Source organism: Chamaea fasciata, unplaced genomic scaffold, assembly GCF_029207755.1.
Source record: "Chamaea fasciata isolate MVZ Bird 193981 ecotype frontalis unplaced genomic scaffold, bChaFas1.0.hap1 SCAF_2, whole genome shotgun sequence".
NCBI lineage: Eukaryota > Metazoa > Chordata > Aves > Passeriformes > Sylviidae > Chamaea > Chamaea fasciata.
In genome coordinates, this window is record NW_027094087.1 from 105,848,475 (window position 1) to 105,876,187 (window position 27,713).

A 27,713-nucleotide genomic window follows, 5' to 3' on the forward strand; every position below is an offset into this window, starting at 1 on the left:
ACCAACTGACATGACTTTTGGGAGTTTTCGAATGGAGTGTCTTTTCTTCAGCCTGCAAAACCACAAAAATGCAAGAAAGGATTTGATGTACACTTGGTACATCCCATTATGGGATTGGGATAGGAGTGGAGTTTGCAGCCAGAAAGTTCAGAAATCTTTTATGTACTCTGGTGAGAAGCAGTCATACTGGAAAATCCTAAAATAGAGAAATTACAAACAACTTCAGAAAATAATAATAAAAGGTGTCAATTTGCAAACCAAGAGTGCAATTACCTTAAGGAAAATGTTCCCAAACTGGTAATATTCTGCAACAGAACCACCCTTCATTCTCTCTAGAAGAGCCTCCTCCATGCTAATACACCTGTGCTTTCATTTTCAAGGGATGCCAGGTTAACTGCACCCCCGAAGCTCCACCTCTCTGCCACAGTTACATCTACTGTCTGTTAGGTGTGTGCTGCATGCGACTCAATCACACAGAAAGATGACCTCCTCTAGACTGACTACTGGCCAAGGCTGACTGAACCCAAGCAATCCTATTTTCTGAAATGGGCTTGGAAAGCACATTAGTGAATAAGCAACCTTTAAAGAGAGGCCATATGGATAATCTCACTGGATTGCAGCAGAAATCAAATGACTGCTGTGTGCACTAGGCATGGGTCTTACTGGTGCAAACACGGAAAACAGCTGAATATGAAAAAATTCATAGTAAATACATGGTTTAGTAGTTGCTAATACAAACTGCAATGGCAGCCAGGGGCAGTTCAGCCTCTCCAGGCAGCGCTTCAGAAGGACAAATCAAAATACACAAACCGAAGAGGATGAAGCTGGTCAGCCTTGGTCACTGGGAGTTAGAAGCTCCCACTGCTGCACAAAGAAGCCAGCCACAAGACCAACACAGTAGCTGCAGCTGAAAGCTCGGAGGTGCTTTCCAGCATTCTCCCACCTCGTGTTAAGCAACTCTGACATTTCTTTCATGTAGTCCTTAGAGACTTGCCCCCCATCCTTGAAGTTAAATGGAGAGCTGTCACCAGTGCACTGCAGCCTGCAAGGATGAGGGTGGTTTTCACCCTCTTGTCTTGCCTTGGTGAATTAGGATTGATAAACAACATTTCTGACTGCATTCTGCTACTGCAATTACTGTTCATGGTGACACTAATGCACCTTGAGGACACTTGTACTGACAGGACATGACATAGGAAGGCTGGAGGAAGGGGACACTAACAGTATGGCATGACAAGCCAAGTTCTCCTGGGCCATCATAGCAAAGGCAGGAGTCATTATCAGCTTAAAGGCAAAATACGACTATTCAAAGCTAAGTTGTGTGACATTAAATGTTCACTCTCAGAAGATAATAAGAAAAAATTGAGCAAACTCAGACCACTTTATGATTCCTGTTCCTTCTGTCTCCCCGCTCATGCAAAGGTCCTTGGTCTCCAAGACAGTGAAACAACACAAATTCCCTTTTCAGTGATGCCTTGGAGTCATCATGAAGGATGAAAAAATTTGTAAGGGGGATGTCAAAGAACAGTGCAAAAGAACTGAATCTGCTGCAGAAGAACGAATTTTGGACAGAAAAGCAGCTGGAGCAGTTCTTGATTCTTTGAAGACTTTTCAGAAGGAAGTTAGAAGAAAATAGGAGTGGTTCATAATGGTGTAAATACAAATCAGGGATGTCTGTCAGCTTCTGATGCTTCGAAGCACACATATCATGATTTTTACTACCTTTCCTATTTCAGCATTTATTTCTTCTCTATGTTCTTAACTTATATGATTCTTTTTTAGTTTAATCTATACCAACATTTACTTCCTGGTGTCACTTCAACTAAACATTAAACAATTAAGTCACTCAATATAGACAGCTTATTATGTAACATTAAGCAGTCATAACTTAAAGAAGAGTAAAAATTGCTCAACTTGAATAAGTATTTCATTAACACTGATGAAATGCTACATTGTTTAAATAATAAAGAGCAGTCAGGAACAAGCATCTGAGTGTCTTAAAAGGAAAATCTGTTAGAAAGAACCACCAGTTGGAAATTTTTTTTATACAAATAAAATTACAATCAAGTATTTAACAAGTATCTTTATTACCAGCTATGTTTTAACAAATGAGCTCCAAGAGAATTTGAGAACACTTCCTTCACAGGCAGATTATTGTAATAATTTCTTCCTGTAGATTCTTCCTGCTGTCTCTGACGCAGTCCCAATTGAAGAGACTGCAGGACTGTGCACAGCACATTGCTACCTTCTTTTATCAGTAGCAAAAATGCTCCCAAGTAATTAAGCTTCATTTTTATTAATACCCAGACCTCTAAAGATAGAAAAATGAACCAGTAAGTCTCATTTGAAAGTCACCTATTTTAGCAAAATGCAATGCAACAATTTGTAGGTGTGTGAATTGGATACGTGAAGATTACTATTACTCTTCTGTCTTGGAGGGGTGTTTCTTGCATCTCAGAGGCAGGTAAGAAATGTTACCTCGTCCCAGGATGCACCTTCCTCATTCACTTAAAAAAATCGAGCCTTCAGTAATTTGTAAGAATTTAAATTAGACATAAGCATCCTGCAGCAAATTATGATATACTGGCATGTATAGAGAGCTACATCACATAGCAGAATTATTCCATACTGGGTAAGTGTAGGAGTTGGAAAATGAAAACTCTTGACAGCATTGATGTACCTGGTCTCATGTTTTTACATTTACCTGCTTGCCAAATCCATGCTTTCTACCAGATTTTTAAAAAGGAATACATACTAAGCTCTTTACTAGCTTCTTTATATGAATTAGAAACAAAATTTGGATCCTAATGGGGGGTAGAATAATAGGATCTAATGAGTATGCAATACAAAATCCACTTTAATAACATCTTCTCAGATAATATATTACTGAACAGTCTGAAAAGACTTCAAACATCCCATTATTACCATTTTGACCTGAGGCAAAGCAAAGCACTGAAAATACATCAAGGGTTCTGTTCAAGACTAAACGGGTTATACTTGTATTATGCAGTTTGTGTGAGAGTTAGGCAATGGTGATTACACCCAGTTCAAAACTAACATAAATCGGCAGGTTATTCAGTAGCACATTCATCAAAGCTTCACCCATGTGGCAGTACACAAAGAGTCACCTTGTCTAGTCTCTTTTGTACACACCTATGAAAACCTCAGTTTACTCATAAAAAATACATATTATGCACACTTTGCTAAAATCAGTGTTGTTTTCACATTAGTGACTGTTTGGTCTTAAGTCTAAAAGAAATAGAACCATCCATACAGAGGACTGCTTTTTGGACATTTCAGGCTTCTGAAAAGGAAAATAGCAGGAGAAAAAGAAAGTTCACAAGTAAGTAAGAAACAAAATCTGTCTGAACACGTTCCTTCTTTAGGCAGTAAAAAGTAAGTCTATCTTAAACTCCTGACATTTGGGCGATACTCACAGTGATAAAACTCAGTTAAACTAAATGCAAACTGACTTCAGCAGTCACACATCTTCTGAACTGCTGACCTGAATCTATCAAGACTCTTTTCTCCCTTGTTACCTTTTCACTTTTTGGTATTTAAGAGTATTTTGGCTGCAACAGGACACTGGCAGAAGAAAAACAGTTGCAACGGGACTTTGGGTCTGACCAGCAAGAGTATCAGCGATACCACACAATCTGTGGATCAAAGGCGGCTGTGGAGTCAGAGTGCAGTTCAATTAACAGGGAAGACCTTTCTGTATTAAAGGGAGGTCTGCATGTGCAATTACCATTTGTCCTGAAACTTCTAAACCACTCACTTTAAGAGCAGAAATATGAAGGAGACACACGGGGCAATACGTTATAATTAAATGTCAAGTCACTGCTTGTCTGCTTTTGCATTTGTTTAGCCTTAACTTATACATTTTATATCTCTTTTTGGCATACAAAGCTGTATCCTGGTTAATTTTTAAACCAACTGCTGCAACACTGCTAATACTATAAGGAAAAAATCTCCACACTGTGTCATTTCATTTTATATCGCTTTTCTAAAATATTTTTAGCATGCCTTGAACTGCAGAGCACCATAGAGATACCTGAGTTCGCTTGAAATAGATTACACTGGCATAATTAGACTGTTTTCAGCAGCAAAACCAGAGTTTAGCAGGTGATAATTTAAGCTATTTTTCACCATGGCAAATAAGCCTGCACAGAATGCTAGATCTGACAGTCCTAGTGCTCAAGCTGGTTTATGTACATGTGCTGTACAGACGTAGCCCCCCCTTTATGAATGCAGCATATTTACTGATATTTCTTTCAGCAAAATAGCTTAATTTTTATTATACCCTCTATTATTTATTAACACAACCATTAAAATCAAAGAGTTAGCTATTAAATGGCCTGCCAAGCAGCCTACACTAGAGCATAGATTAACCTATTTTATCTTGTAGATGTGCTTCTGTTAATAAATTCCAAAGCTGCTAAAAAATGAAAAAAAACCCAACCCTCCACCAGAGAGGCACATCTGAAGTCATAATAAGCATGCAATTTGGGTATTCAAAATGACATCATGACAGCTGCTATGCCTTCTAAGTATTGAAAGTGCTTTAAAAATAAAGCAGTGGTAACACAGTTTGGCAAATTGCTTCAATTGGCTTCCCACCATCCAAAAGTCAACATTAACAGCAGCTTGGTTTGATTTTTTCATGTGCCTTTTGTAAAGTAGATTAGACAGTGAAAAGATTCAGGATTATTTTTTCTAACTTCTGTTCCAGACTTTCAGTAAAGAGATTGTAACAATACACCCAAATTACTTTATAAACCCAGCGTACATTCCAAACGTGCTAAATGAAATACTTTTTTTTTCTACTTCATGTTTGAAATGTGTGCTTTATGCATTTCCCCTGCAGAAAATTTTAACCTTGGTAAAAGCTCTGCCTCTCTCTTTCACTTAATTTTGATTTGCTTCCTCTGGAAATCTTTGCCTTAGCAAATTATTCAATTGAAAGAAAAAAAATAAAAACAAAAGCACCAAACATCTGGTAGAGATGTCTTACCTAATGACTGGTAAAGCTCAGTCATCTTGGGATGATCCCAGCAGGTCGTTTGCGTCTCATGGCTACAACACAAAACATGAAAGTTAGTAAAGTAGAATTTCTCTCTCCATCTCACAGTAGTGATGCAGGCTGCACATCAGAGCATGGTGCCAGATCTGTGCCTGCAGCCTGGGCTGCTCTGGCGGGGGGCTCAGCAGTGCCAGCACTGTCTTCTTTAAATGAGAGGCATTAACCTGGAGTGCTTTCTTCAGGCAAGGCTCATGAAATAAAATTAAAAGGAGTGCTAATATTAATAAGGCAGCAAGTATGTCAGTGTTTAGAGGAATTTGCAAGCAATTCTTAAGACCTCATTGCTTTGTACAGGTCATTCTCCAGTTGCTCCAAACTAGAACACAGACATTTGAAAGGGTTTAGTTCTTAAAGAGTTTCTGGAAACTCTGGCCAGATGCTAAGATCCATATTTGACATCCTTTTCCCTACGTGCTCTCTCAACCCTTTCCCATGTGGTAGGTAAGAACTACCCAACGGAGCCGGCCCAATCCTTCCTTTCAGTCCAGACACCTGTGCTAAAATCCCTGTGCAACAGCCCTCTGATCCACCACCACCTTATGCCACTTCTCAGGCCAATGTTGCACCCGGCAGAGACAGTCTCTTCTAGCAAAGACTCTTGGCTGCTCTGCCTGTTCCCTGGGACTCCCAGGCCCTTTCCCTCGCCCTGGAGGTCCCTGTGCAGTGTCAGGCAGCAGAGCTGTTGGGAAGCCAGGGAAAAGCTGAAGTGGGGTTATGAAACGCTGCAGTATGACCAGAATGTAAATTGGAGAGTCTGTGCACTGAGGCCAGCAGCCTCCAGCTCTGGAGCACAACATGTTGCCGAAGGACAACAGAGAAAGTCATCAGAATGAAGCGTTAGTGAATGTAGCAGCAACCCATGTCTCCTAAGGTTATACTTTTTGTGAGTTTGTTTTTTAATGGCAGCATAGCTAACATGATTATGTTTCCATTTACATAGAAGGCTTGAAAGAAAATTCTCCTTGTCTGTCCTGTAGCCACTAAAGTCCTGTTCACAGAGAATTCAGCTTAAGAGACAACTGTGAGTTTCCATTAAAAAAAAAAAAATTAAACAGGGATGTAGCATACCATTGCTAGCAAACACATTTGTAGTTAAAAGCAGACATGCAGGTTTAAACACGCACACATCATTCTGGAGAACATATGCAGAAGAGTGGGACCTGACCCACAGCACTGCGGAGCTCCTGGAGCACACACCTTCCAGCTCCAGGAGACCAAACCACCACCCAGCAGCACCTGTGCCCCCCACTGTGCCCTGCAACATTGACACAACAAGGTTGTTTTAGAGAACAAATGGCCTTTGAGTTCTCATTTTGAGGCACTGATGTTCCCAAGTGCACATTTACCCTTTACAGGCTAAGAGGAGATAAAACTTCCAATGCATCACTTCAACACCACCTCGACTCAAGGAAAAAGAAAGTTGTGCCAGGTTTTCTTGGTATGATTTAATTTTGGCCTTGAAAGACAGGCTATTTATTTGATTCCTGTGAATACTTTACTACCCCAGTAACCTCTATTTGTTCAGCAGCTTACTATATATAATATTTCCAGGTTTTGCTCTGTAACTGCAAGAAAGAACGAAAGGGATCACAAGCATTAAGCATAAGAAGAAAACCCTGCTGTAGAGCTGCCCTAGTTGAGCACAGGGTTTTAAACAAGCCCTGTCTCAACAATCTCAGCATCCCCACCCCTTCTCAATTCCTGCAGTGGCCAAAGACAGTGAAAATGGGAAAAGGACACCACAAGAGCAAAAGCAGCCTTGTTCTCTGCTCTGTTAAAAAATGAGTCCTGCAAAGGGAGGTCGATGCAATTGTATTCAGAAATCTCAGCCTGGTCTGGGTTTTTGGTTGGTTGGTTGGTTTTTTTATTCCCAGAAACTGGGTAGCTTCAAGTGAAAACCTGAGGATCTGAGCCACCTGCATCTGAGCTCCTGCATTTCCATCCTGCTTGGTATGGGCAGGTTCTGCAGGGAGAATCTAACACCAGAACCCTCTACCACACCCAGGCATAAAGCATCTTTCTGAAGAAAAACAGAAACAGCCTCATTCCTAAAAACTCAACTGCGAGAAGCCTCTATAACTGACTGATATACCGGTACTCCAAAGGAAAATAAGATCATCCTTTCAAAAAGTGCATTTCATTCAAAAAGTGCATTAACGGCAGAAAACCCTGTAGCCAGGGGAACAGCTGCAGTCCCAAACAAACATTCACACGTACAGACCTGGGGTTGCGGCTTGTTTGCACCCAATGTCAGTCCCAGATCAACAGTTCCCCAGGCATGAGCTTGGCCACCCTGGCTTGCCTCCCCACAGGCAGCCAGCCCCACAAGTGGGGTGTATTTGAACAGGAACTGTACCATGGCTTGTATGTCAAACCACGTAGCAAAAATGAGGAAAAGAATTGATGTGAACAGTTACAAGAAGCCTCCGAAACTGACCTGCCTTTCTGTATGAAATGAATTTGGTAGCCCCAAATTGTTCTTTGGACAACCTAAATCATTCCAGACTCCATAGCTGTCAACTTGGCAGCCTTCAAAGAAAATGATTCCCCATAAAAACTTTTAAAAGCCACCAGATATCTGGTAAAGGTGAATACAGATAGGATTATGGACATGCCATGCTTGTGTAGGATAGAAGAACAAAAGAATCATCTTAGTGAGAAAAACTAGTACCAAAAATCAAAATTATACCAATGAGTAATTTACTGATTTTTTTATTTTTATTTTTTATTGTAAGGCTTAACCATTTATCAGTGAATTCAGTGTGTACAGTTTAAGCTAATGGCATTTACTAATGCTGAAAATACACAACTGCTTTTTTAAGACCTTGTAAATAAAATAGCCTTTGCCAAAGAAACACTGGACTCCGACTGGTTTCAGATATTTTTAATACCAGTAGCCCCAAACTCCTACTCAGTGCGGTTTTCATTCATGGTATAAGATTAATTATCATGGAAAATGCACATTTTGTAAAGAATGATTTAATTTGTTTCACATGCAAGTGGCAAAGACTGAATTTGCAGGGCAAGTACGTTTCCCCTTTTGCTTTGATTTTAAACTTCATTGCTATTTAGAGGAACTATTCCTTTCCTAAGACTATAAAAGTCAAGCCAGTGGAGCCCCTAACTCTTGCCCTACCAGGTCCCCAGCAGTGAGCACCCATGGGGCAGAGTGCCCTGTACCTGCTGGATCTCATCCTAGGCAGGGACCATGCTGGTGCCAGCCCCAGTGATGGGCTGGCCAGCCCTCAGCACCCCTCTGAGCTCCTGCAGGAAAAAGCAAAGGCTGGGAAGGAAGGGAGCTGTAGAGGTTGAGTGGCCGTACAGAGCCAGGGCAGACTTTGCTGGTACTTTACATGCAGAACACAAGAAGGCTGCAGATATTTTGCTCCAGCTAAAAGGCGTTCGCCTCTCAACGTCTTCAGCTCAGAAAATTATCAACTATTCCGCACACAAGGGCAGCTCCAGGAAAGGTTAGATTCCATCAAGGCTATTCTTCGTAAGCCTCTTTGCCATTTTCAAAGGCCATTTAATTGCGAGCTCTGGGGTCGGACCAGTGGGGGAGGATTTGTGTGTATGCCCTTATTGTGAGCACCGTCTGAAGTGAAATGCCAGCTCAGCAGTTTCAGGCAGCCTCAACTACACTTGGGAATGCTGTAGCATCCTTAATAGAACTGCAGCAAAGTGTTTGCCAGAGTTTCAAACTCTGGTGAACAAGGCCCTTTACAGCCTGCAAGTCAGAAAGACATCAAAAGTGTAGTCTGAGTCCTCTTGACTAGCAGCAGCTGAAGCAGAGTGAGAGTATGTGCAGAAATAAGTACTCAAAAGGCTTTTCCAACAAACCACCAACACAAAAAGACATTGGCACACACAGCCAGCAGTTTTGCAATATTGCACATGCTCAGAGGATGAATTTTTTAATTTGGCTCTACATTTAGGTCAACTAAATTGATCACTAGCTTTTATATGACAGGCATCCTGGAACAAAAATATAAGTGCATTCACTTGGCTTATTTTCCTCTTTCTCACCTGACCTGAGCTGCAGAAGTGGAAAGGAAATTAAAACCAGGCCTGAAAGAAGATGAGCAGCAATGGCCAGTGGTGACACCTTGGCATGGGTGTGGCTGGCACACTAAACACCCTGATAATTCAGTGGGATGAAAGCATAGTCCTCACTTGATACGTCCTATGGGAACCACAAGACTACTCCATTAAAGGATGATTATATTATATTAGCAAGGATAATTTTTATGTAGGGAATTCTGTCACACTATGCCTGTGTGAACTGCTCTGCTCCTGCCAATAGCAGAGAGATTTGTCTCTCATCACTGTCAGCAGAGCCAACAACACACAGGATTGGAAACCTGAAATCAAGAGATGATATCCTAACAGACACACTGGCTGAATTACAATTCCCTTGTTATGACTTGATCAGTTTGGACAAAATACAGTCATTTTTTTCTTCATTCTTTTTATATTACTTCTTAGCAACACCAGCAGCAGGAGGAATTGAAAGCAATGCTCCCCCACATCCAAATTCTTGCACAAACCACCTCCCCAATATTGCTGCACCAGCCACGCCGTAACATTCACAAATCTTTTAACTGTTTTTGATTGCACTTCTTCTCCCTCATACTTTAAAGAAAAAAAAATAGGAACCCCTGTATTCACTGCTCAGCTCCAGAGCAGAATTTTAGGTTGCAACCGCAGAGTCCTTTTTAAACTCTTACAGCCCGCTTCATTGGTGATACCAGAGCCAGATCTGCTGCGCCTCTCCCCACACCCTTCATTAGAAAATGCGACATGAACAACATGTGTAAATGCATAGATGGGCACAGAATAAAAAATTCTATCATGTAGCAATAAATAGCTACATATACTCACAAAAAAAGTGTCAAAATTACAGGGGCATTGTACAAAGCTCTGAATTCATCCCTTTTCAAACAAAATGATTTATAATACTTCTCACCTTCTGGCTTTACAATGAATCAAATGTTACTCCAGCCACCTTATGACTGTTGTCAAAAAGCCAAAATAAACATGATAGTTGTTTGGATTTTACTAAACTAACCTAAATGCAACTGAAAGAGCTTTTATGAATAGACACTACCTCTCATTTAAAAGGAAAATGTTTTCAACAGATGATAGTGATTGCAGAGAAAGACTTAATATTTCTCCTTTTACAGTGCTTCATTAATTTCTAAGCTAAAACAAGTTAGTGCTATGGAAAGTATTAGCGATGTAAAAAGGTGACACTCCTTTGTGCTTTACAAAGAACTACTGTTTTCATCTGTAAATCTAGAGACTACTGATCTGTGCAGAGATTACTTCTCTTTAAGCCAAGGATCAGCGTCTCTTCAGCAGGAATTTGACTTTAGCCTGTTTTATTGGCTTTTGCAAGATTTATCAGACTGCTGAAAGCAGGCACCGATACATATTAAAGTTTCTTGCCGATACTGGAAATGAAAAATAGGAGTAGGGCCAAATATCAGCTGTCAAGTACTGAATAGTAACCCTTTTTTTCTCCCCTTGATGTTAAACATTTATTTTGTCTGCTCTGTCAGGGGAAAAGATTCCCGCTCAGTGGCTTGGTTTGGGCGAGCCTTGCCCCCCCCCGGCTTGTCACTCTCGGCTGATCTATTTGCTCTCCAAAGCCTCTCCTCTCCACTTCTGCCAAAGCAATTTCACTGCAGGGTCTTGTCAAATCCAGGCTCAGACAAGCGATGGCCTTGAACAATTCCTTAGTGCTAAAAAGGTCAAAGATCCCCGATATAACCAGGTTCCGCGCTTCCTCAGCTCTGCATACACACGCCTGCAAAATCCACCTCTCTGCCCAACTCCAGTGCAAGACACCTCCGCTGTCCCAGGCTGCAAGATGTTTTACAGCGGCTATTAAAAGGCAATATAAGGTGCCATATAGCAGCAAGAAATACAGCACTTGCAGTGCAACCGCCCGGAGGGAATCCCCTCCCAGCCTCTTCTGCCTATTAACTTGAAAGATTACTTCTAAGCGTGAAATTACGGGGGGGGGAAGAAGCATACACCCCCGAGCACGTTTGTTTTCAGGAATTCCGCTGAAGTTCACGCCCGCCCCGAGGTGCCCCACAGGCGATGTGCGGCGCAGGTGACGCTGTGCAGCACCGCGCTACCCCCAAAAAGCTGCCGAGTAACGGGGAGAGCCCCGCGCATCCCACCCCTCCGGCACAGCCGCGATCCCCTGGCTCGGCTTCTCCCCTCGCCAGCCCGCACGGGCAGCGGCACAGGCAGGTACAGGCACAGGTACGGGCACCGGCACAGGTAGTGCCACGCGTGCGTGCCGCTCACACCGCCATCTCCTACGTGTGCCAACGGGGCGCATCCAGCGCTTAACTACGGCCTCGGGAGCGGGGAAAAGGCGCCGAACCAAACGCCCTTTCAAGTTCTCAGAAGAAACCCGGCGGCAAGTTGCGATTTCCCGTGTAAGCGATGACAGGTACGCCGCCCGCCCGGCGCAGACGGCGGCCGGCCACGCCGCTCGCCCCCGCCGCGGAGCGCGGGATGGCCCCGGGCCGCGCCCCCGCCCGCCCCCGCCGGCACCTGCCGCCCGCATCGCCTTACCCCCGGAGCTGCTCCCTCATGGCGGCGGCTGCTCGGCGGCGCCGCGGAGGCAGAAACAGCGCGTCCGCCCAGCCCCGCCGCTCAGCGCCACTGCGGCCGCCCCGCCGGCAAGGAAGGACGGCGGCAGCGAGGGAGGGATGGAGGGAAACGGAGAGAGAGGGAGGGAGGGAGGGAGGAGGCGGCGCTGCCCTGCCCCGCCCCGCTCCCGCCCGGCGGCGGTGCCGGCTCTGCACGCCCTCAGCCCCGATCCTCCCCCCGCCATCCCGGCTGCGGGGCGGCTGAGGGCACCTCGCCCCTCCCCGGCCGCCCCGGGGCTGTGTAGCTATTCTGGAGGAAGCTCGTGGGGCTTCCTTTGACTTCCTTTTTTATTTTTTGGGGGTGTTCTTTGCCCTGGCGCTGGCCGGCCGGAGAGAGGGGTATGCTGAGAGGCGGCAGATCAGTTCGCCGTCAGCGGGCTTGGGAAGAAAACTTAGCTAAAATATGTACCGAATCCAGGCAGACATGAAATGAGTCTTAACCTGCACTTACTTTTTTTTTTTTTAAGTGTTTAATTTTGGTGCTTAAAAATACCGGGTGGTTTATTTATGACTGGAATCACGTAATTTCATTTTTTAAGAGCTTGCCCTGGCCCCGCAGGGAAGGAAGGGGTGAGCTTCACCCCTGGATCTGTCAGTGCAGAAGAAATAGTTCTGCTCACGCCGAGTTACTGTTGCAATGTTTCCTTGCATTAATTCCTACGCAATATGCGTTTCACGAAGAAAAGCCAACAATCTCCTTTTAGTGAGAAAAACAAGCACAAGCACTTCAGCGTGGCCAGTCTCCCGTCGTTCGCGTTGTACATCTATGTCCTTTATTCATTAAGGCTCCTGGTCCTTCCCAAAACCAAGTACTTTTTCAAGCCTTGCATATTATGATTTTCTGATAATGCCACCCCAAAAACAATGTCTTTCAAATCAGATAGAGAGAATGCTTTTGGTTGGAAGGGACCTTAAAGAGTATCTAGTTCCACATTCCCTGCCACTAGAGCAGGTTGCTCAAGGCCCCATCCAGCCTGGAACACTTCCAGAGATGAGGCATCTCCAACTTCCCTGGGCAACCTGTTCCAGTGCCTCACCACCCTTACAGTAAAAAATTTATTCCTAATATCAAATCTAAATCTATTCTCTACCTTTCAAATGTACAAAAGAATCTCCCTGTTTTTACACTGGGAAGATGCACACCTGGAAGCATGGAAAAGTCATCCCACTCCTGTTACATGGATGTCAGTAGACATTGAAGTTGGAGGGTGTTAGCCTAAGCACCAGGAAATTTAGGGCTCCCTTATAAGGCTCCAGGTAGTTGGATTATTGGATTTTAAGAAAAGTCCAACGAGCAGTTCAAGGAAAGCCCACAGGTTTGTTCTTTGGTTGGTTGGTTTTGGTTTTTTTTCTAGAAGCATTAATGTGAGAGATGCTCAAGGTTCAACCCCCCCTAGGCCCTCAAATGTAAATTTAAAAACTATTGGAATTAAATGCTAAATTCTCATAAGTTTCTAGATGATTTGGGTTGTTTTAACGGGTCTAATTCATAGTTTTCAGTAACCTTCTGTAATACTACCCCAATGTGGAAAGAAAATAGAGGAATAATTTTTGTGTGAATATAAATCGCCACGTTAAACCTCATTAGACTGTGAATTTTCCATTTAATTCAGTAGACCTGGTATTAGACCAATTGCTCTATCTGAATCTTAGTTTTGACATGAAAAAACTGGCTGAAGGCTGTCAATTGTGTTATATCAGCAGTCTCACATTTTTGCATTTTCTAGATGAGTTTTAAGAAGTGTCAAAATTCTCCTCAAGTCTTTAAGACAGGATGATTTTCATCCTAGTTGGGAGGAACCTCAGGGTTCAGTACAAGGAGAGAACAGCTGCTCGTGTCATACAAAGGGACGGGTAGCCAGAGGCCAGACGTTTCACAGCAAAAGTGGTTTGTTTTCCTTCAGAAGTATCTAGCACTGATTCTTTGATACACATTCCTTCAATTTTCACTCTTTCTGGAGCTTCCTGGCCTGCTTTAACAGAAGCTTGATGCTGCTATTATCATGCTGGTCTTCTTTCCCATACAATAGTGCCAAGTAATAAGAATTTAAAAACCAGTCTGAATTTCTCATACTTTGCATAATCTTCTTTCTCCTTGAGTTACAAATAAAGCATTGTATTCAATTAGACTCACAGCAGGTGAAAACCCCAATTAGTGAATCCATTTTCTTGGCTCTTTTTCCCTACCTTACACCCACACAACACTTCTGTTTTTTTTTTTTTTTTTTTTTTTTAACAATAAAGGGTAACTCTGAGTCATTCTCCAATTGAAAAGCAAATTAACCCTTTGATCTCCCAAATCAAACTATTACTCACTCAAGAACATCCAGGGTGAAACAAGAATGTTGAAGGATTAAGGGATTAAGGCCTATTGACTTTATAAATTGATTTCTTTAAAAAATCTATTTAATGTAGTTCTGATTGTTGTCTCCAAATTCACAAAAGCTTTTAGCTGTTTTGATTGACCTGAAAATTTTATTTTTGCTGTATAATGTGCACAAGTAATACCACTCTTACTCCAAATTGCTTTTAAACTATCCACAATTTATTACATAAATGTATTTTGTTTGCAGTGTAAATGGTCACTGTATTTGGCATTTGTAACTGAAGCCAATTTTTCTGCCATACTTAATTTTAAGCCATTTATTTGATAAAAGGTAGTCACCTCCCTATAAAAAATAAAACAGGATTACAGAGCAAGCAGAATTTTAATTCCCTGTGGTACTTTTCTAATACAATGGCTACTCAGTCAACCTATGCACCTGTACAGAGACCTTGATCAGAAGAAGGGCAGTGTTTATTTCTCCTATACTGTTGTTTTGTCCTGGACTGTATCTAATCAATGTATTTATGTCTTCAACATTTAATAACACCCAGTGCTTAAAGGCAAGTCATGGCTGCCTAAAAAATGAGGAAAGATATTTAGAAGTGGTCTTATTACCCCAAAACTGTTTCAGGAAAAAAAGAAAAATAGCAAGATGACTTGGATTTGCAGTCAGTCTGACTGCATTGCTCGCTGTCCAATGGGTCACTGGAATCTCTACTTTTAAGAAAGCAGATTTTTCAGTTTTAATAGGTTCTTCTCAGAATGTTGTCCCTTTTTGATGGAGAAAGAGCAAGAGTCACATACACATTAAAACTAATTGTATGAACATAAAATAATTGATTCCTAAGCATTAACACTTGAGGATAAATCTTTGTAAGTTTTATGTACAAGATTAGCATCATCACTCCATGTTACAGACAGATGTGGAAACCCAACTGCAGAAATGGGTAAGGACTTGCCTGAAACTCAAGTAGACATTAAAGGTACAAGTTTGCTTGTATGTTTAGCATTTTATGAGTTAGAAAACTAAAGCAACATTTCTTTAATTTTACTGTCATTGAAAGTGAAGATACAACATTTTCCTATTAGCTTAGTCTTGCTTCCAGAGCTCTCTGAAGTGTGTAGCCTCCTTGTAAGCGTGGCTTTACCATTTCTCAGTTATCTGGGCAATGGATTAGTTTGCTTTGCATTTAAGAAGATATTGTGGTGCCCTGCATTTGGCTGGCTAATCCGTTACACTGTTTGAGTCTATTTTCTTTTTCTTGGTATAAATAAATGCTAAAAATCACTTGGGATGGCACAATGGCACTTTGCTGGATCATGTGTCTTTGATATGCTCCAAGGGCTGACACCTCCAGGGTGTCTGGGCAATTGTTCATTTCTCTCTCAGAACAGCCAAGAAGAGAATACTGGTTTGGATGCTGCTAGTTTGTTTTGGGTCTTTTTGTTTGGTGTTTTGTTGGTGGTTGTTTTTTTTTTTTTTTTTTTTTTTTCCTTTTTGCACATTACCACTGAAAACACATTAAAATACTGTAAATGCAACAAAGAAAATAGTTTTGAAACGCTCCTCTCATTTTCCCTAATGCTGCACTGTAAATTAAAGACCTAGTAAAACATTCATGGCTCAGCATACTTAAAATCAGCTATTTGCACCATAGGATACTGGGGAAGGAGCCTACCACTCCCTGTCCAGACAGAAACCCAGCCTCTGTCCCACATGAAGGATGACAAGCTGGTGCTTCTTCTTACCCAGGGCTCATTCTCTGCACTCTAAGGCAGGTAACTGGCAAATGGAGCTCACAAGATCTTTTTTCACTGAGATGTTCTTGGAATAGACAGAGGAAGACATATCCTCTTTTTTTCTTTTTTATATATTTTTTAACTAAATCTGCAGTAAATATTACAGAGCTTGCAGCAATGTAATGCCCGGTATGGAAAGTGTTGGTACCCAGCATGTGTGACAGGAACACTTCTGTTCCTGCTGACTGCACAGTGGCACAGTTTTCACATTCCTTTGGGCTGTACTTGCTTTTACTACAGTAAGGACACCTGATTAAAAGTGAAATCTTAGTCACCCTACGAGATGGGTACAATGGAGCCTCAGGAGCAGCCTGTGTGTGCCTTATGTTGCACCGCACTGCATGCTGCTGCTGAAAGGTGAATGAGAGGGTGCCTGTCATTTTGAATATATTAAATATATGTATGAGTTCCAGCCTGAGGAGATCTTGGAAAGGAAAATTTCAAGAGGCTACATTTATTTTTTAAGGTGATAGTGACAGTAGCAGAGTGTTCAGTCTCTGCTGCCACATGTATGATCTTGAAAAGAGGAGCAGAGTGGGCCTGAGGTTGAGTATGATTGCACAAATCTCTGGCAGAGTCGGACAGCACATCCTGATCCCACCAGCCTCATGAGCTCTTCAGGTAAGCACCTGTAAATGGCAAAAGCTATTTTCTCCCTGCCATATGAAACCACAGCAAAGAAAGAAAATTAAGGAATGAGTAACCCTTACTCTTCTGGGGTGGAGATGGAATGTGAATAGTCCCAAAAATAGGAGATCAAGAAGCAAAATGTTGACATAATGCTAGAAAACTCAAATTGGAAAAACCCCTAACGAAGTAAGGCTTTTGGGAAGCTAACAGGAGGGAAAAAAATGTATATATTAAAAAAGGAGACTTAAAATGTGGCAACTGAAAACTTGGGTCAAACAAAATTGCCTGCTGATCTTCACAATGCACTTGAAAAATTATAATTAGACCATAGTAAATTCTTGGTTTGAGGAATCCATATTGGCAAAATGAATAGTTACCATTATAGGGAGTAGGGTTGAGAAAAAAATGCAGACTAATAAGGATAAATTAAACAAAGCAGCAAAGACAAACTCAATTTCTTTCTTTTCTTTGCATGCCCAGTTGGAAATAAATTATTGTTTTGCCTCCTGGAGGGATTAAAATAAGAAGGATTTCATAAACTCTCTCCCTCACTGGCTCTCTTTTCACCTCAAAATCTTTCATTCTATGCATAAAATTATGTGTTACAAACACAAAAGCTGGCTTACAAAATCATTAAGTTCTCTACTGTTTCCTATCAATGTATAAATCTCAATATCCAGAAACTCTGTGTCTTGCAGTCCTACTTCACTCAGGCCCAGCAAACCTGATACTAACTACTGCACACTCTGCATTCCCAATCCCAAGGAAGTTGCCCCCTCTTCCAAAAGCTTTCACAGACATTAAAGGAGAAGGATGCCTTCATTTTTTTTACTAATTTACTTTTTAGTTGTGTTTCATTCCATAATGTACATATTTTTGAAATTATTGAATCTATTTTTGTGACTAATATAATGCAAACAGATTTTTTTTTCTTACATTGAGGACTTTATATCAAAATGTCTCTCTGCAAGTATCATATAGAAGAGAAAATACTCCCTTGGGGAAAAAAGCCACTGAGATCATGCTTGGAGATTATTTACTAGGATATTCCAATGGTAAGGCTGCAGTTAGGTAGTAAAAGAAGAGAAAAATGAAATCTATGGCATTTTATGACAGCTATATGCAGACAAGTTCCCAGTAGTCAGACCACTAGTTGGGCAGACTTTGCACCTTTGAATTAATGCATTCATGTTTTCCTGTCTGTATTCTGCCTGTATTTTAGCAATGGATGCTTTGCTGTATTCTCACAGAAGCTTGTAGTTTCTCCTGCTTTACAATCTATGTTGAACCTGTCCTAACTATCTTATTGTTTCACCAATGATTATAATATACCACACATAATATATAATTCAAATCCAGGAGGCCCTTACAATTTTTATGTGCACACTAGGCTTTTTCATCCTCTTCTCAGGGATGTTGAGGCTGTTGACCTTAGCAAAGATCAGTTTGAGATCTACTCCCAGCCTTTTCCCTTGACTGGGCCATACAGAGCCTTAATGTGAGAAAGGGAGGGTTCTCTATTCCTGGTAAATCACATTGATATAGTTTCAAAACTAGAGAGTCTTTAGCTTCTCCCAATACCCTGGTGTAACATGAGCAAAGCTTAGTCCTTGTCCTTCTGCATGGCAAGACTGCTTTGCTTTCCCTTCCTAAATGTCTTACGTGGGGATCCAGAAAGCAGAGCACTGCACTTAAGGCAGGAACTAGCCTAGAGAAGTTGATGGCAGAGGGGGCAGCTACACCTAACTGGCTTCACCAGTAATTCCATCCAGGATAACTCCTTCATCTGATACAGGTGACATTTCTCATCATTTATTTGCATAGAAATGCAGCTTCAGGTTCAGGGTTGTGCAACTACTCCCAGCCTGAGGTCAGCAGGAAAAAAATGGTGGAGAGCAAAAGCTTCTCATCTGCCATTTCTGAAATTGAACTTTTTATGTCATTTCTAAATAATATCCTATGAAAAAATAGACTTTACTTTAGCTAGAAAATGAGACAATTGTTCATACAGCTCTGGCAGCACCCTTTAATGGCAAGTGGCAACAATCTCATCTTGTCCATGCCAAAGAGTGAAAATTAGTGTTTATAAGAAGGCAGTTGAAACAACTACAGGCACACAGATGCCTACATTAACTGGGGTTTCCAGACAGATGAACCAGTATCAACTATAATGGAGCAATGTCCTAGGGCACAGATATTATTTTATCCTAATTGAATCGAAAAGTATGTTAGCACTTAAACACTTCAGTAAAGAGAGATACAAAGGAATTTTGAAGTAAGTGGATTTCATTGATGAAAAGGATTTAATTTAAGTATTCTGTGGCAAGTCCAAGCATTTATGCTTTAGCACATGCCCCATGTAATTCCAGACAGCTTCTGCACCTTCCATTTACTTAACTATAATATAATTCTCCCTACAAAGTAGTGCTCTCAGCTTTTACACTTAGATATCTTTGTGTAGCTCCTCCTATCCCCAGCACAGTTAATTCAGGGAAGAAACCTGTGGGTTCTGGCTGATAGGAAAAAGTTTTGCTAAACTATATTGCACAGTTTAAACTTCATGCTTATTGAAGCCTAATAAGAGCATTTAGTGGAATTCAATGTCTAGGTGCACTTTCAGTATTTCGTATGTTACAGTTGAGCCAAACGTCTCACGGTGCATCTCAGCAAGGTCCCAAATATCTTGCAATTCTACTGGCATACTTTTTTTTATTCAGTCCTCTGATCTCAGTTATTTAACAGAAAATGGAATCTCTTAGGGAAAGAATAAACATGCAAAATGATGATTTCCTTTCTCACAACACAGCCAAATTTCACTGTGAAAAATTTGCAATGAAAATCAGAAATGCCTTGTCTGCTGCCCAAGTCAAAGAGCCTTGACATTTATGATCAAAGGTACACAAATGAATTCAAGGACCTGCCACAGCCCAGTATTGAACCAAGAACAATGGTGAATGTGTTTAGCTCAAAATCAGCCCAAATACTTTTTTTTTTTCTTTTTATACTGAGCATTTTTCCACACTGAACTAAACAAACATTTGTATTTGGAACTATTTTCTGCCTCTTTAGGAAATTGCTTTCAAAGATGCAATCTAAATCCTGAACAATCCATGCAGCTCTAAAATATTAAGGGTTTAAATACTGGTTATGGTCCATATTAACATTCTTAGACTCCTGCTGCTAAATCTAATTCCTCTGAACACATTATCAGAAATGTCAACCTATACACATACCATATCAAAATCTTCAGCTTTTTCTAAAATAGCCCAGCCTTAAAGAGAAAATTCTTATTGCTAGCTCTAACTGCAGTTACCCATCTTTATCATCTCCCTCACTGGACGACACAGAAAGCCAGATTATTTTAAAAGTTCAATATACCCTATTTCCTATTAGCAGGCCTAAGAAACACCATACAGTTTTTGTCACCTTCCTTCCAGGAAAAAAAGAAGGTATTAAATACAACCAAGACTTTTCTATATCTACATGGTACACTACAAATGCAGAGCACAGCACTCAAGCCATTTGATTATTTAATAGTGTCCAAAACTTGCTATTTTATACTGGCATAAATTTAATACATAGGTACCATATTGCGTTCTGTTTGTAAGATTTTTCTAACTCTCATTAAAGTTAGAAAGAAGGATCTTCTAAAGTCACACCTTCTCTCTCATAAAACATTAGAAGTGTTTGTGTATTCATCTCTAACCCCAAAATAACAAAATCAGTTTGTCATATAAAAGAAAATAAAGTGTTGTTTCAAATCATCATTCTTCTCTTCAGGTAAATAATTTTTCTTCAATTACTAGCAACAGCTCTGGTCTGTGGTTGCAAACCTTAGAACAAAATGTCATTTTGCAAATAATTATCACCACTTTAGTTAATGCCTTTATGCTAATACACATCAGGCAAGAGAAAATAATACTAATTAAAAATGAGACTTTTACCCTTATATTTTAAATAAAACAGGGTTTAGATGTTGTTTCTAAATACTGTTCTTCAGCAATAAAATTTATTTTGCTTATGGACATGTTAATTTTTATCAGTGTTGAGAAAATAATCTCTTGTTACTTTTCCACAGTTTTGCTGCTGCAGTTGCTCTTCATTCTCATTCTTAAAATTCTACGGAAATTATTTTTCAAATTATTATCCTTCTACCCATGTCCCTCAATTTGTTCTGTTTTAAGGGTAACTAACAGAGCAAATAATTTATTAAGGAGAAGAATAATTTTGCAAAGATTTGCAGAAGCTGACAGACTAAGAATTCTGCCAAACAGAACCCAAGCAGAGAGTGGAGGATTAGACCCCATGTAATCCACTGGTTTTTTCAAACCAGGGTATTTAATACTGAACTAAAACCTTTGGAGAGTTTTATTTTTAGCGGCTTTCCATATTAAGGTTTGCTCTAAGAATTATAATTTAGGAAACAAACCAAAGAAATGCATTTCTTGTTTGTGAGTAATGTATCAGTCATTAAAAGTCTTTCATTCCCCAAATAAATTTCTTTTTTTACTTTATGCCACATTTTAATTTTTCTGATCGTTTTCATTGTAAACATTACACTTCAGTGAGTTTTAAAATAAAAATAAAGGGAATTTATGAAATGAAAGCAATCATTTGGTGATGACAGTACACTGTGTTTGAGAAGAGATGAAGAAAGTGACTGTTTTTACTAATTATTTTCATGTCAACATTGTACATGAAACTTGTTTTCAGTTTGGAGAAAACCAGGCCATTGGAGTTGTGTTTATGTTGCCATTTAATTAAATGATTTAGTCTATGAAATAGCCAAGAGAGAGCAACTCTCCAAATGTGGCAATATTTTGGCTGTTTGAGCTTTCCAGTAGCATATTATCTTAGTTACACTGTTATGTGTGTCTGCCCTGAGAATAATTGTCATTTCTTGGTCCAATTTTCACACAGTGACCCTTTTCTTACTGCTGAGAGGTAGATGGTCCTACAGCAGGCCATGGTATTCCTCTGCTTCCCACTTAGTGGACCCAAAGCATGATTTCCTTTACATTTATAAGTTTTGATTTAAGAATGTAATTTTTTTTCATTTCGAATTATCTGGCCTAATGTAGGACTTGATGCTGCTGAGCTGCTGAAAAAAAACACAGTATCTTTTTGAAACCAGTTGGGTCTGTCCCTGCAGGATAAATCCATTATAGGAAATGGCTACTGCCTCTCCCTACACTGGGAAGCCAGACGAGTTCTAGATCAGCTCAAATGCCTGGGATTTACCTGATATGCAGGACACTCACAAGTTCTTTGCTGTGCTAGATCCTCAAGCTTCTCTGATGAGCTTCCCAAAGAAATCAGTTGAAAATCAAAGTAATAATTTTTAAGCAGGGAATTTTCTGTCCAGAAAGCAACTAATCTGACAAAACCAAGTCACCAGCAATGAAGTTTGCTGCATACTTTATATGTAATTTCCAAAGTTTGTAGCAGTCAAATTTTCTAAGAAAAACAACTATTGTTTCAACTATTTTTTTTCTGTAAAATGGCAGAATTTTTGACAGAATTATCAAATTGAGGAAACACTATCAATGCGTACCAGCATTTCTTTTCTGGTTTTCTTTATATACAAAGCAAGAGTTTAGGTAGAAATTTCTGTAAGAAACTGGTAAAAGGTAGGATATAGAAGAATATTCATCTGCTTCCTTGAACTGTCTGTACTCACACAACACTTCTGCATCTTGCCAAGTTTGTGAGCTGCAAGAGCACAGTGTGTAGTGACGATGCTCTCACCCTTTTAGTGCCTTGCAAACTACACAGTGAGCTAAATTTTACTTCCAAACACAGTTTTGGCTGCATTCCTTAGTGAGCACACGTTGTTCTTGCTTTGACAGATTATCCCATTCTCTCGCTTAAAACAATTTGATGCATTTTTCGTTTTTTTTTTAAACTTGTTCCTAGATGGGCTCAGTTTATATAATCAGCCACCAACTCCAACAGAGAAACAGAACAGTTCTTATTTTCTTAATTTAGGTCATTATGCTAAAATCATATTTTCACTACTTTTTTTTCTTTGTATAATTTGCAATTATGAGGATAATTTTAAATACATTTTAGACAAAAATTAAGTGTCTGTTATATAGGCGGTTTTTTTCCTAATTCAACATTTAATTAAATGCTAAGTTTGACATTGCATGGTTTGGTGAGAAATTCAGCACTGGATTTCAGTGAATAAAAAGAATACCTAATCATAAGCAATGCAGCAGTATTCTATGATTCTATATTATTATATATGGTGTAAATATAATTGGCTTTATAGTGCCTTTTAAACAGAGATGAATTGCTCTGATCCTCCCTGCCTTGAAATCATCAGACTGATCACAAGTAAGTACATGGAATTTGAGTAGTAGTATGAGTACTAAATTGCTAAAAATACTGCAACCCCAAACCTAGGTTGTTATATATTTATATGTCAGAGCAGAACTGAGAATGCTATTTTTAAGGAGGCTCTTCAAATTTATTTAATTAGTTTAAAAAAAATTGGTTTTTACTGGAGCATAATGGCATAATGTGGCCTTATAGTGAGGAATACACGTAGAAAACAAGGGGAAATTTAGGTCTAACTGCATTTTCTGTCAGCCAATATCTTAATCTAAAAGGATCATCTTGTCAGCCTCTCCTATGGTGTAGAGTTAATGAAAAAAAGTGGTTACATCTTTTGCAGCCACAAGAAGGGGACAAAGGTGGATAGGGAAGCAGTGGATATATAGTATAATAACTTCCAGCTGCTGTATCATCTGTCTACTGGTAGGTATGGTGAAATAAATAAATGATCAAAAAAAAATCTAATTAAAAAAACTTCAACAATGTCAGGATGAGTTTTTGTAAATAAGAACTTGCAAGACAAGTGATATGAAAGCAGCAAGATGATTAAAATGCAGTATCTTATTTATTATACATTAGGTAGATCAAAGCTCCTCAGAGATAACAAGGCACTGATTGGGGGTTGCCACCTGTTTGGTCTCAATAGCTGTGGAAATCTGTGAGGTGAAGCTGTGTTAAAGGTTGTCAGTACATGCTACACTTATGAATGGCTTGCATTGATAAAAGAACCCCAAATTATTCTTATTTTGCTGAAAAGATTTACTCGTTATTCACCAGCACATACGTTACTTTTTTAGCTGAGACAAAAGGTATGTTATGTAATTCAGGAAGGTTTCAGAAACAAACAAACAAACAAAACTTGCAGGCAAATTCTCTTTCTTGATACATATCATTTTTATATGGTGGTAAAAAAACTTGAAGAGTATAAAATTAGAATATATCTGAGCTGATGTTTTGGAAAGTGCTGAGCCTTGCAGCAGAATGAGCTGAGAGAAGAAAGATTGTGGCAAGCAAATTGTCCAGGAAAACTAAAGTCTGGACAATGAGGCAGGAGGCAGTATTCTAGATGTTTTATGGATTGGTTGCCTATTTTGTCTAACCTCTCCACAAAGAACAGAACAGCTGTGACTAAAGGAAATGTTTGGATATAAATGTCTAACAGTTATTGGCAGGATCTACTGAAGAGCAAGTTGAGGAAAGCTGAAAATCTGCAAGATGCAGCAAGGGAAGAAGGCAAGGCAATCTTTGCCAGTGTCCTTGAAGTGTGCCACTGAACTGGCTAGAGATGAGCAGAACTCTGTTCTGGAGATGTCAGACACCGCCGGGTTCTCAGGTCTTTAAATGACTATTTGTAGGAGATAATGCATAACAACACGAAAACAGGAGTCAGTAAGAGTAAGAAAGGTCTCTTCAAGTAGGTGGAAACTTAATTTGAATGGATAAAACTGGAGAAAAAGTTTTAAAGTACTTTAAAAGTCATGTGTTCCAAAGGAATAATTGTTTGGGAGGTCTCTGGGTGTTATAAATACACCCACTGACCAAAACCAAGTCAGGATGGACACACAAGAAACGATTCCCCTTGGCTGACTCAACTGAAAGCAGAGAGGACTACTGTGAGACCACATGATGTGGGCATTCTCTCACAGGCGACTTTGATAAAGGATTCACACTGACAGAGTCTTTTCCACTCCTTATTTCTAGAATGGTGAACAAATGCCCCAGAGCAAAGCGGTGCTAAGGGTTTTGTGCTCGATTTTCTCAAGAGAGCACCGTACAGATACAGATTTGCCTCTTGCTGGCGGCAAATGTTTAGTCCACAATATTTTGGGCACTGATGTGAAAAAACATGATACAAGAGAGGGAATGCTGAGAGCCACATTCTGATCCCTTTTAGAGTACTAAAAACAAGAAGTAACTTTGCTGAAATCAATGAACATATCTCTCGATCCATGCAAACTGCTTTAAATGCAGAACTTAAATTAGATTTCCAAACTTCTGGCAGCAAGTCTGAGGAGAGCCTAAACTGCTACCACCATAGCCTGTGAGTCCTCTGGTTCTTCTGCTCATTTCAAGATTGTTAAGAGTACAATGAAACGTTTATTCTTCCTTCAGACTGGAAACAGGAGAAGATATAATAGCATATGAAAATAAGTTTTAACATGTAATAACCATATCAGTAAGGTTTTAATTGCTTTTGTGCCATAGCACAATTAAAATAGTGGAAAAGCAGAAGAATGAGGAATGTGCAGGAATAAATATTTGTCAAATACAAAGATATAGAATACTGTCTGCAATGGAATTGTTCAGTGATATTACAGCGGTATTAAAAGCATAAGAACGTACATTAACAAGCAGTAATTAGGAAACAAATAAGGTAAGTGCAACTATAGCCAGAAACATAATCTCATGATAGTTTATAACAAAATAGCTGACTGGATTCTGAAATTCAAACCAGTGTTTGGAAATGATAGTGAGATCATCAGTATGAAATCTTCGTGAACGAGTTTTCTAACCTCTAATTTTCAGGTGATACTAAGGTAATCTGAAGTATAGAGCTAAAATATGCTATTCAACAATGGTGTCCTACTGGCTAAAAAGATCTCACTGCCAGAAATCTGGAAGAAATTTCTTTCTAAACACTGAAGTAAAATTTTAAGATGCCTGTATTCCCAATTACTTGCACTAAAGTTTATAGATGGGAAATAAAAATGTGGTTTGGTTTAGTAGTTCTAACTCTTGGTTTTTATTTTTTATTCCTGTAATCATTGACATTTCCAGCTACAAAATACAGTCTGTTACACTTAGGAAAACAGCTGCAAGGCACTTATTTCCACTCTCTGGGGTTTCTATAGGCTGAAGCTGGGTATGATTTTAAAGAAGAATAATTTATGAAACAGAAAATTGAGGATATTTCATTTGCTTACTTTTACTTCCAAAGTTTACTCTCTGTTAGAAAAATCTGCAACTAGTATGGCAAATCTGAAATCCATGCTCACAGAGGTGCATCTCCTTCTGTATTTCCAGACCAAATGCAGAAACATCTTTAATGAAGAACAGCTTCAGTGACTTTTTGAAGCATTGCCTAAATAGAAAGTATATACGTATATCTGGGGAAACGCAGCATTTAACTGTTCTGGATAAATCAGAAACTGGCAATTTCCTCTCATTTGCCACACCACTGCTCAAGGGTCTGTGTGAGAATGAATGAAGTCTGGAATGGAAAACAGTAGTCTGTCACAGATCCTTCCTCTCTGCCTGTAACTTTTGCAGTAAACAAGGCTATCAACCCCTTGTAATTTAGGTAAATATTTCTAATGATGTTTTAGTTCAATTACTGCAAAGAGCTAATAATCTAAAAAGATCTCCAAAGCTGATTTAAAAAAGGTGAGTTACTTAATTGATGATTATAAGATTCAGCAATGCAAGAAACTAGTATTGAACTTAGATTTGCAAAAAAACTTGCTCAGACAGAATGCTAAGCACAAAACCTTTTAGTTAAATGAAGACTACATTCTGGATTCAGTGAAAATTACTCCTTTTTTATGATGCTACTCTCTTCCACTGAATTTATCTGTGAAGATCAAATGGCAAACTTCTGCAACATATTACAGTTCAGTAACTATCTTCACTGCAGTAGGGTGTGGAAGTCTAAAGGAGAGAAAATTAACTACTTTAGCATGCTGTATCTCCCAGAAAGCATTTAACAAGCCACAAAAAAAAAAAAAAAAAAAAAAAAAAAAAAAAAAAAAAAAAGGATGGAGTGAATCAGCACAGGGGGAAAATGAACTTGAGCTAGCAAAAGGTACTTCTGTAAAAGAAAGAGGTTGAACACGTAAACATATATGTAGATATTTCAGAACCTCAAAGTTACTGCCATCCCTTTCTGTGTTAAAGCCCTCCAAGAGCCAAACACCAAATGGCAACCCACCATGGATAGTTTTTTGTTTATCTGAGAGGGATTTTCCTCAGGTATATAAGTATTCACCATTTTAAGGGTTTTCCAGTTCTGCAGGTTTTACTAGCTGAAAAATTAATCAATACTGCAAGGGCAGACACTAGAGAGGCAATCACTGTATGAAAATGTGCCCCATCTATTAAAATACAAAAATATCTTTCAGGAAATGGGTAATAACACCCCCAGCTTTTACAATGCACTGGAGTGCATTTACTCGTTAAAGACTCTTTGCAAAATTATGCAAAATGAAGTATTTTAAGAAGATGAAGAGGAAAGAAAGAATCTTCCTGTGCCAAATTAAAACCCAGAGACATAATGCTAGAGAACATTTAGTTACTTCTGATCTGTGCTTGTTACTGAAAAGCCAGGATACTGAGTAGCAAACCAGCAGTCCTACTGACCTCACCCTGCTCATCCCCCACTTCCACTAAAATCTTTCCCCTTGCTTTACTTTTCTTAACTCCTCTCTGCCTGCACACAAAATATTTGTTTCTAGAGGAAAACTGCTGCATTCCGGGTATTGATGCTGTGCTTTTTGTTGAACCAGACCTATGTGAACAGGATGCCTCTAGGTACATTTAAGAGATGTAGTACTAAACTGTTTCTCAAACTGCAAAATATTGCTGCAATGTGCTTCCAGACAATTAAGTTCTCTTTAAACTTTAAGAAAAAAAGGTAGCCAGCACTACCTCTTCCAGTAAAGAACATTGGAGTATGCTTACAATCTGCCTTGACCTCCTTCAGCAGAAGATACCGTTTCTTCTCTCCATAATTCTAAACTGGGCATGATGAGATGATATTTGAATATTGTTTCACTGGACTTGATGTGTGCACTTATATTTCAGTTCCTGAGAAGGGGGGATAATGATACATAAATAGCATCACTTAACCACCAAACCCAGCACAGAG

General features: G+C 39.7%; 1 protein-coding gene across 17 annotated transcripts in view; it reads right to left on the reverse strand.

The window, feature by feature from the left end:
* Nucleotides 1-27,713, reverse strand: part of DMD (dystrophin) — a 990,047-nt gene that overhangs the window by 73,214 nt on the left and 889,120 nt on the right. For 13 of the 17 annotated variants that reach the window (XM_066176982.1, XM_066176984.1, XM_066176989.1 and 10 more), the window contains one exon: nucleotides 5,015-5,076. In XM_066176982.1, coding sequence (XP_066033079.1) covers nucleotides 5,015-5,076 — 62 coding nt within the window. Of the gene's footprint in view, nucleotides 1-5,014; nucleotides 5,077-11,677; nucleotides 11,808-27,713 lie in introns of those variants that run through there. The other 4 variants (XM_066176997.1, XM_066176996.1, XM_066176994.1 and 1 more) reach the window with 3 other exon arrangements.